The sequence below is a fragment of the Amblyomma maculatum genome, chromosome 9 (assembly GCF_055883805.1).
Source record: "Amblyomma maculatum isolate TAMU_Amacu chromosome 9, ASM5588380v1, whole genome shotgun sequence".
NCBI lineage: Eukaryota > Metazoa > Arthropoda > Arachnida > Ixodida > Ixodidae > Amblyomma > Amblyomma maculatum.
The window spans coordinates 5,186,580-5,197,621 of record NC_139352.1 but is presented as its reverse complement, the minus strand read 5'-3'; the positions used below and the strand labels follow the sequence as shown (position 1 = coordinate 5,197,621).

General features: G+C 47.4%; 1 protein-coding gene across 1 annotated transcript; it reads left to right on the top strand.

Moving 5' to 3' along the window:
- Positions 1–1,130: 1,130 nt before the first annotated feature.
- Positions 1,131–6,815, top strand: LOC146178140 (uncharacterized). Its single transcript, XM_084579640.1, has 2 exons — positions 1,131–2,393; positions 6,762–6,815. The coding sequence occupies exons 1-2, from the start codon at positions 1,131–1,133 to the stop codon at positions 6,813–6,815; spliced, it is 1,317 nt and encodes a 438-aa protein (XP_084435766.1).
- The last annotated feature ends 4,227 nt before the right edge of the window (positions 6,816–11,042 follow it).

The window sequence follows — 11,042 nt, the reverse complement described above, 5'->3', positions numbered from 1 at the left end:
TAATGACCGCGCAGGGGTACCCAGCAGACAGCAACCGCTGTATTTGCCTATTAAAACTCGACTGCACAGCATGCGGGCACGACTTAGGGAGGGCAGACCTGCTGTGCAGTCGAGTTTTAATAGGCAAATACAGCGGTTGCTGTCTGCTGGGTACCCCTGCGCGGTCATTATGTCAGTGACGGAAGCCCTACTCCGGAAAACCAAGCGAGCCATGTTTGGAAAGAAAACTGCTCCGGTGAGAAATACGGCTAAACCTGTTGTGGTACCGTATATGCATAAGGTTGCGCACCACGTGAAGAAAGTGGCGAACTGACATGGCGTGCCGGTGGTGTTCTCCGCTCCGAAGAAGATGGCGGAGCTTTGCTCACGCATTTCGCGTGCTGGAAAACCGAGCGGTTGTGAGAAAAAACATGCTAAGCGGTTTGTCGACTGCTGCATGGGGGTCGTTTATGAGATCCCGCTGACCTGTGGGAAGGCCTACATTGGCCAGACCGGGCGCTGTATTAATGATCGAGCAGGGGATCATTTGCGGGCTTTAAGGAGTGGAGGGTCAAATTTGGCAGCGCATTGCGCGAACTGCACTGCGTGCCAGCCGCGACTGGCTGACATTAAGATTCTGGGCAGAGGCCGTGATAAGACAGCGCGTGAGCTTTTGGAGGCATTCCATATCGGGAAAAGGGGAGATAGGTGTGTCAGCGATACGTCGGTGCGGCTCTGGAAGGCAGAGATCAGTTTTCTTGATCGGGTTTTGTGATGTTCCTTGATAATGTTTTGTAATATTCCTTATATTTTTTTTTCCTATATTTATGTGATTGTTATGTACTGCGCATGACCCCTTTTCAGCATATATTTGCTGTTATTGCTGCAATAAACCAGATGTGAGTTAGCGCGTGTCCTGTGTCTTCCTCTCTTGTGTGCGTCTTCCCGTGCGCTTTTTCTTCAGTCAATTTACAATGCACCATCTAGCCCAACTTCAAGTTTTGTTAAACTACCTTTCAAGCAATGAGGGCTCTTTTATATGTGGTTCTTCTAATTCTCCGTCACAAGTCAACATGTGTGTTTCCTTCATTGCCGTCTTAACCTGCCGTGCAAGATTCATTGGTTTCTGCCTTCGGAAGGGTCTGTTGCCGATGGACGTGAGTGCCTTTCTGGGATTTCTGAGACCGCCTGGATACTTTTTGAAGAGTTTTTTTAAATTGTTGAGGTCCGAGCTGTGGCGACAAGTGCGAAGATGTCAGGACCATTTGCGGGCCCTGTGTTATGCGTTAGACTCTGGTTGGTTAGCCGAGATCAAGCTACGTGCCATTAGACGCCATGCGGCTAATCTGACGGAATTCCTCTGGGCCCAGACCTTGAACCAAGCCTTGCATTCGACTGAGGGCAGGCAGAGCTGTGTTCGTCGGGCTACTGATGTGGCAGTGGTTGGTGATGCGGTGTTGCCGGGGGACATTTCCAATATTTTAAGCAAGGGTCCCAAATTCTGTCAGGAACCAAGTGTACCGGGCCATGAATTGCTCGCGCTCAATCGGCAAATAGCTAGGAAGGCTGCAGGAGAAGACCAAGAAAGATGCCTTCTTGATGGTGTGGACGCGCTGATGAAAACTGCCAGGACCTCCGCGGGCCGTTCCAAGGATGGGTGGGGGAAGGTTGTGTCCTTCTTCCAGCACAATGAGTTACGACTGCTTCAGTCTGACAAGGAAGGAGGCTTCGTGGTGTTGACTGAAGAGGAATACCACAGGAGAGCGCAAGATGCGATCGCCAAGAATTTCGAGGAAGTAAAGTCCAGCGCCACTAGAGTGAAGGGTAAAGCGGCTGCCTTGTGCAAAGAGTTGGTTCTCGACAGGTTAGCAAATGATATTGTTAGTACTAGGTGCAATGCCCTCTCAGTGTTTTTTACGGCTAAAACACATAAGCTGAATGTGCCTTTTAGGTCTGTTGTTAGTGAAAATGGTACTTGGCAGCATGTATTAAGCAAGTACCTTCAGAAGCATTTAAATTCACTGCAGTTTCAAGACCCCTTTTTAACGAAGAATTCGAATGAAGTGGTGAGCTTTCTCGAGGATAATAAGTCGATTGGCTATGTGTTCTCTGTAGACGTGGAAGATTTATATTATTCGGTGCCTCATGCTGCCCTGTTCGTTGCTGTGAGAGATGCTATTGAAGAAAGTGGGGTTGTGCAATTTCAGAAATCTAGTGGTCTAACAGTGGATAATTTTATACGTGTGCTTGAGTTTTATATTGGTGTTACGTTTATCTCTTTTGAGAACAGATTTTATCGCCAGAAACAAGGGATATGTATTGGTTCTTGTGTTGCCCCGGTTCTTTGTAATGTGTTTTTAGCTTTTGTTGACCGCACCCTTGAGCAGAGCTTTAATGGGAAAGGTGTTCTAAAGGTATTTCGGTACGTGGATGATTTTCTGATTGTTCTTAACAAGCTACCAAACTCGACGTACACTGACGCGGTGGGTGGGATTTTGGACAACTTTCGGCAGAATGGGAGAGGTCTGGTTTTCACTCATGAGCTTCCTTCACAGGGTTCATTGCAGTTTTTAGATATTAACGTTACTTTAGGGAATGATCATGTTTGTTGGTTGTACGCTCCGCGGGCACAGAAACAACTTTTGCCCTACTCTTCGGCACATTCTAAAACTGTTAAAAGAGCTATCGCTAGCCAATGCTTAGGGTCTGCCCTCACGAAGTCGTGCCCGCATGCTGTGCAGTCGAGTTTTATAGGCAAATACAGCGGTTGCTGTCTGCTGGGTACCCCTGCGCGGTCATTATGTCAGTGACGGAAGCCCTGCTCCGGAAAACCAAGCGAGCCATGTTTGGAAAGAACACTGCTCCGGTGAGAAATACGGCTAAACCTGTTGTGGTACCGTATATGCATAAGGTTGCGCACCACGTGAAGAAAGTGGCGAACAGACATGGCGTGCCGGTGGTGTTCTCCGCTCCGAAGAAGATGGCGGAGCTTTGCTCACGCATTTCGCGTGCTGGAAAACCGAGCGGTTGTGAGAAAAAACATGCTAAGCGGTTTGTCGACTGCTGCATGGGGGTCGTTTATGAGATCCCGCTGACCTGTGGGAAGGCCTACATTGGCCAGACCGGGCGCTGTATTAATGATCGAGCAGGGGATCATTTGCGGGCTTTAAGGAGTGGAGGGTCAAATTTGGCAGCGCATTGCGCGAACTGCACTGCGTGCCAGCCGCGACTGGCTGACATTAAGATTCTGGGCAGAGGCCGTGATAAGACAGCGCGTGAGCTTTTTGGAGGCATTCCATATCGGGAAAAGGGGAGATAGGTGTGTCAGCGATACGTCGGTGCGGCTCTGGAAGGCAGAGATCAGTTTTCTTGATCGGGTTTTGTGATGTTCCTTGATAATGTTTTGTAATATTCCTTATATTTTTTTTCCTATCTTTATGTGATTGTTATGTACTGCGCATGACCCCTTTTCAGCATATATTTGCTGTTATTGCTGCAATAAACCAGATGTGAGTTAGCGCGTGTCCTGTGTCTTCCTCTCTAGTGTGTGTCTTCCCGTGCGCTTTATCTTCAGTCAATTTACAATGCACCATCTAGCCCAACTTCAAGTTTTGTTAGAATGGCATGACGGAACGTTTTAACCGCACCTTAAGTGACATGCTGGCCATGTATGTCGCGTCCGACCACTCAAACTGGGACCGGCTTCTCCCATTCGTCACGTACGCTTATAATACTGCCATACAAAGCACGACCGGCTTCTCCCCCTTTTTCCTTCTATACGGCCGTGAACCCACCTCAACTATGGACACGATACTTCCTTATCGCCCTGACACCTCCTAAGCGACCACCGTCTCTCAAGCAGCAGCATATGCAGAAGAATGTCGCCAGTTGGCCCGCTCATTTACAACCCAGAACCAAGGACACCAGCAGTTCCTTCGCGCACCGTCTTGTCCAGCTCCTTCATACAGCACAGACTCCCTCGTGTGGCTTTGGGTTCCTGCCACCCCTTCCGGCCTCTCTACCAAACTTGCTTCCCAATAGCATGGCCCATATCGGGTTATTTGCCAGACCTCTCCGGTGAACTATGTTATAGAACCGCTTGTACCGACACCGGATATGTGTCGCCGCGGGCGTGAAACAGTGCACGTTGACCGCCTCAAGCCCTGTTACGACCCGCCTGTTGTGTCCACACCATGAGTCGGCAGGATGCCTCTTTTTTTTTCTCCCGGGGATAATTGTAGTGTCACACCAACGCTCGGTGATTTTCGACGGTGACAAAGACGACGAGCGTATGTGGAAAGGCGCGTGCTAAAAAAGAAGACGGCAGACAAAAGACGAAGACGCAAGAGTCTGAGGACCTGAGCTTCAACGCACCCTTACAATATATATATATATATATATATATATATATATATATATATATATATATATATATATATATATATATATATATATATATATATATAACAGCATATATACGACGAGGACAACTCTGAACACCGCGAAATAAAAGTAGAAAATTGCGACCTTTTTTCACTCAAATACACAACAGACACCTGTCTTCCGGTGACTTCACTGCGCTTGCCTCGGAAAGCGGGAATGCGCCATTCCGCCATCAAATGGAGATCAGTGAAGCTTGGTAATACGTTAGCGTACACAAATAACAGTGACTGGATGGAAAGAGAAATCGCGAGAGCCGTTGGTGCTATCGCATCATAGTCACAAGGCGGAGTTCAACGTTTTTGCATATCGCCTGCTTTGAAAGGCGGTCGTCGCGGCCGGGCTCGAACTAGCGGCATTGGGACCAGCAGCGAACACCGAAGTCGCTAGGCCACCGCCGTGAATTCTTTTTAAACATAATTTGCCTCCTTCGCCATTTCTCGATCTTAAGAACAATAACAAGTAGCGTAAACGAGTAATATATTTGCGCAAGCAGCAAATAAGGTTCCTCGCGAAAATGTGTCCAGCGCTTTGATCAAAACGGCTTCGCCTGCAGGATTGTGCCCCACGTATTCTGCACGTACGTATACCTACGCTTTCATTCGATAGGGACAAAAGTGACGTCACTGGCAAAGGCTGTTCCACGGCGGATTAGGCGAACACAGCATCACCTAGCCCACGCTTAAATGCTAGGTCGACGACATATAGACGCACATGAAAATGAAGCATGTTTCCGAACATTGTATGAGGGTAAAGTGTAGAGCTGATTCCGTGGCTAGACAATGGCTGTTAAAGGCAATCGCCTCAAATATGCTCTTCATTGATAAGAAGTCGAGCTTTACGCAATTTCTCTCTTTCTTTTTACAGGCAAAAACCATGTGAAATAAGAAATAAGGGAAGAATAGAAAGCAAATATATATATATATATATATATATATATATATATATATATATATATATATATATATATATCGTTCTTTAAGTTGCCACAGGACAAAACCTGAAAAATGACAGAAAGTGAAAAACAAAGCTTAGTAAAATAGATAATTCTGTCAATTTGCAGAATGTTCTGTTATAGTTATAAACAGAAACAATTTGGAAGACACCGGACCGCCTACCTGTGAAAATGCGAAAGTATTATTCTTTGTGGCCGCAATGCATCTCTTAAGTGTCCCTTCTGTCCTGTCTCGGTGCGCTAAGACATGCCAGCATGTCAGCACCCTCTGCGGTGCAAGTTGACTGCGTGAATAATAATTGATTCACAGGAAGGGAAAGGCGCAGTATCTGCCCCAGTTGTATCTGTGGGCATATGGAGTCGTTTTGGGGTACCATCGAGTCAACACGCCCGCGAACGGGTTTTCGCGTAATGGGGCTAGTAAAACTTTCGCTTTAAAAAAGATCTAAAATCACAGAAAAATTAAAAACAGAACATATATCAGAGCAGGAAATTCCTGGCTGGATAGCTGTCAGAAAATGTATGCATTTTGCAACAAAATGTTTTTAAGTGGTCAGTGCGTAGGAACCACTAATCCCCAATGGTTCTGCGATTGTTATCTCTTATTCGCTTGTGCAGTCTCTTAGGCTGAATCAAAGTGCTGCTTCACTTTTACCAATTTTATCGAATCACACAATGATCGCAGCGCATTTTTGGCTGTGGCAACTGGTGAATGTGACGCCTGGCCCTACGGGGCTGGAACGGTAGGTCAATGCCGCTTGCGGCGGGGGCTAGCCAGCCATCGAATTTTATCTGTTGTAGGCCCTCATTGCACCCGCTACTGCTTCGGTGGTGGACGATGGCTGTTGTTGAGGCGCGCGTCTTTCTGTCCCTCTTGGAGCCTTTTGCGACGTGTTCGAAGCGTGATCATCCAAGAGACACCTAGCTTATGATTCGTTTCGATTTCATTCTATTTAGTCTACTACCATTGGTTTCGCCTTCCTATGACGTCACCCGCAGAATAGGATACTGTTGTATATTAACGCTCATGATGGCACTTAATGCGTAAATGGGTACTCAAGGTCTATATAAAGCGGTACCGGCGCCAACTCGTTTGCCAGGTCTGACTAGATCTAGCGGTTTTAAAATCTTCTCGGCAGAGGAAGGAATTAGCACAGAATGGTCCTTGTGGCTGATTGTATGGCCGCAGTAACACAGGCTGGCGGCTGCGCCGTAACGGCCAAATGAAGTGGAAACCAAAATAATTTCAAAACTGGGCCGATGAAGATGTGCTTTTTTCGAATTATGATGCCTTCTGGTTGATCCCTCGAAAAGCTGCACTTTGAAATCATTGAGGAACCAGACAAAATCCTGAAAAGTTTTATATGCTATTCTTTCTTTGGTGCAGGTCAGGAGTCCACGGCTTCTCGCGCAATTTCCGAGTATCCTTCGGAACAATTGATCGTCACCGATCGCCCATTCTAGCTGACGGGTGTCGGGCAGGGCACGACATCCAATGGTGAACCCAGATGTGCCCGCTTCTTCCGCAGAGCAGCCACAAGACCCCAAAGACGCCGGTGCGCCTGCTGCTACCACAGTGCACAAGTATAGAAAGCATGGAAAGCGCTCGGCACGCAACGCTCGTCGAGGTTCGGGTAACATAGACGCTACTCTGGGGCGCATCACAGCTATTGGTACCCGACGACACAAGCGGAAATCGGGCAAAAGCGCAGCTGGTCACGATGAAAACGAGGAAAACAAGCCCGACAAAGCTCCATCTTTGCTCTCTCCGACGGGTGAAAATGAACCAGAGCCACAGCATGAAGGTTGGCCTCCCGCATCGTCCGAGTTTAAGTCACCCAAAGAAGTCCCTGTTCTCGACGGAGTAGCGGATACAGAAAAGCGGGGCAGCCCGAGCACACGCGGGACGCTCCGGGTGGAACCCCAGCTGCCGACGGCCCCCCCTCCCATAGCGGACAGCGAGCAACGAGGAGAACATGGCAGCGACAAGGTGGCCATGGGGAATACCAACGCCGATGCTGCCGGCGTTACCTCGCCACTGTCAGCTGAAGTTGTAGAAAATGCACACATCCCGGGAAAGGCTGGCGCTGAAGACGACACCAAAGAAGTGCCATCTCAAGAGGAAGTAGAAACCAGAAAATGTCGCAGAATGCAGGTCAAGAGAGCAAGCTGCGTCAGTTTTCAGTCGCCAGATCAATACCTTTACGAGCGTGAAAACGAGGCTGACGCAGCGTGCTCACCGTCCCCTTCAAGGAGACCCAGTCGAACTCGCTGCCGAAAGTCAGACGGCGATATGCGGTCACTGTACTCGGTTGTAGCGCTCAAAGACCTGGCAAGTACAACTGCTGCTCGAACTCACCGCAAATGTGTCACATGGCGCTAGAGTCGCGAGCCTCAAGGAAGTATGTCTTGCACAGCCTGGCGCAAAACCTGTCATGTGGACCTAAGGTTACCTGACAGGTGTTGCACGTCCGCGGTACACTAAAAATATGCGATATACTGTCGCTGGGTAACCTAATAAATTATGATGAAATATGTTTCTTATCTAAATTTCTACAGAGTGTCCCCTTAGCGCCTTTGGTGAGAATGCAAACTTCAGCTTCCCGATCTACATTTTAAGGTGAAAGCATTTAATGGCTCATGCTGGCATGGACAAAATGTGTCCCGCTTTGCAACGGCTTTGATTGGCCGAGGCGGGATGACGTCATAGAGGTCTCGATCACAGAGCAGCACCATAGTATGCGCGAATGCGTGCCTTATATGGTCATATGCCAATCAACGATCAATTATTCATGACTATGAATTGATGATTCAATCAAATAAATGCCATAATGACTGATTAAGTAATTACTGATTAAATACTTATTAAGTAATTCAGTAATTAATCAATCAATTAATGAATAATTAACGAATCCATTAATTACTGATTAGTACTAGTTGATTAACAGAATGCGGCTCTTAGGCTATCGCCTTTCACTCTTTTAGTCGCTATAGTCCCTCGTCATTTTTCTTATCTGCAGAGTGCCCCATAAGCAGCATTGGCAGTCATCTGCTGACTTTTCGAAAATGCAAACTTTTGCTTTCCCGAAGCTCTTTGAGCAGGTCGAACCATTTCCAGATGTGTGCAGGTGTGGTGCATCACATATTACGTCGAAAACATTGATTGGTTTGGTTTAGTTTGTGGGGTTTAACGCCCTAAAGCGACTCCAGCTATGAGAGACGCCGTAGTGGAGGGCTGCGGAAATTGCGACCATCTGGAGTTTTTTAACACTGATATCGCGCAGAACACGGGCGCCCTGTTCTTCGTCTCCATCGAAAAGCGGCCGTCGCGGCCGGTATTCGGTCCCATATCCTTGGGAACAGTAGTCGAGCGCCCTATACCACTCCACCAGCACGGCGGGGTGAAAACGATGAGATGCGCTGTCGAGCAAAGAGCCGTGGTCCTTATCCCCTCTCCTACAGAACGCCGTCGCTATTTAAGCGTTTTGCTTATCCACCTTGGCGTTCATAATTGAAGGCTTTGCCGATTCTTTCCCTTCCTCTAGACATGATGGTGGCACAATCCCCTGAGGGTATAGCAATACTGTTCCTGCAATACACAAGTTCGAACTGAGTGAGGTCTACACCATTAATCAACTATCATTCGTTCAAATGTTGAGGGGAACTGGCCAAGGTAGAGTAGCTTTGAACCAAGAAAGTAATTATTAATTACCATCCACGGAAGCACAGCCACTCGGTTACAGAGGAAAGCTAATCAAATTTATCGAAAACTTTGAAGTAGAAGGAAAATTCGTCCTGGTCCGGGGTTCCAACCCGGGACCACCGCTTTTGCAGTCAGTCGCTCTACCTCCTAAGCTAACCCCAACGGGTTACAGATCAGTTGGCAGGGCGATAATATATCGACATGTAGTGGGAACGGTGTCTATGCAGTGTTCAGTGGAATCCACAGAAGAAATGGGCAGGGGGCAAAACTTTAGATTTCAGTTGGGCCCGAGAAACGTTCGCCATTATAAATGATCCTACGAGGTCATTTGAAGGCTGTAGGCCATAGTGCGCCAATTTTTTATGGAAAAGTATGCGGCGATCGCTTAAAGAATAACGTTCCGGTTTGCGAGCGTAACACGGATATGTTTCATATGTATCGTAAAATGCATATACAGACGCGCTCGTTTCGCATGTAGATTGCAGATTTTCTTTTATGTTTTCTTTTCTGACATCCTGTGTCGTGATTTGCAGGCGACCACCCTGAAAATCGAATCCGGCGAGCGAGCACACCCAGCCAGTCAACAACGCATCGCTGGGCCGAAGAACGTCCGTCGCAGTGCCTTGGGCATGGTGGGGATTGCAATCGGCTTCGCGGTGGCGCTGACGCTCTTGTTGTGGCTGGACCACCACTTCAACCCGGCGGACCCGCAAGTCTGTTCTTCGAACGCGTGCGCAGAGCTGACGGCGGCCTTCGAGGGTGTGCTCAACTACAAAATGGACCCCTGCGTTGACCTTAACGCGTTTGTCTGTTCAATGGGGACGCGCGGATCCAAAGCCATAAGAGAATCGCGGACTTTTGTGGCGCGGCAGATAAAGCAGTACGAGCTCGACATGGTTCATATATTCACCACTGAGAAATCCGTCTTCACGGCTTCCAGGTAAGTTCTGCACGGGGCTAGACGAATGTGCGATTTTCGTGTTATGCGGAATACTGTCGAAAAACACTGTAGGGTCGGTCTCCGACATACGGCAATATGGTTTACGATTTTTTTATGATGACATTGTTTTTTCTAATGTTATGATGTCGCCTGATTGCTCAGAAGAACTGATCCTGACGTAGCACACGTGAAAGACGTGCAGCAGAAACAGATAATTCTGAAGTTACTAAAGAATAGGCCACGTTAGAAAATGCTATGCACCAAAATACTCCGAAAACTTCGTCGCAATTGGATAAATTTTTCTCTTATTTTTCTTGACCGGAATGCTGACAATGGTGCAAGCTGCCATACATTATGAGATAAAAGCGAGGGAAATTGGAAAGCTAGAAGTAGGAATGTCCCGCACTCATTCGTTTCAGGGACGCAGAGACGTGGACGGCGCTCGGAAGTGAAATTTCTGCAAGAAATCCAATTAGGCTCATGATTTTTACGATTTATTCGCAGGAAGTATTGTTGATTATGATTTTTGATTTTGATTAGATGTAACATTATAGCTACATCTCCTAAAAAAAGTTGTACATTACAGTTCTGCATTTTTCAAATTTCTCGGGCAGCGCACAGCAATTTTATGAACTCTGAAGACATCTATACTGCGTTCGAGCCCAAACATCTCAAGCGTCCATGCATACTTTTCTGCATGAGGGGAACTTCCAAAAGGAGGCCAAATTTAATCTCATTTACAAAACGTTCCCGTGCGCATTTTGCACATAGGGCGAGATCTGTGTCCTTCATTATTCTGCTTTTCGCGGCAGCGCCCTTAAGCGCACTAGGTGGGCTTTACGAGAGGATAGATTTAGTGTCCAATATGGTAAAAGTGCTCGATTTGTGATGCCGCACTGCAAGTGAGGTTAGGGGGCCATATAGTAAACATGTTAGGTATCACGGCACCGCACATTTGGTTAGGTAAGCCTGGTAACCATGGTAACGGTAACGCGTTACCGTATTGACCGTACGCCTGCCCGCAG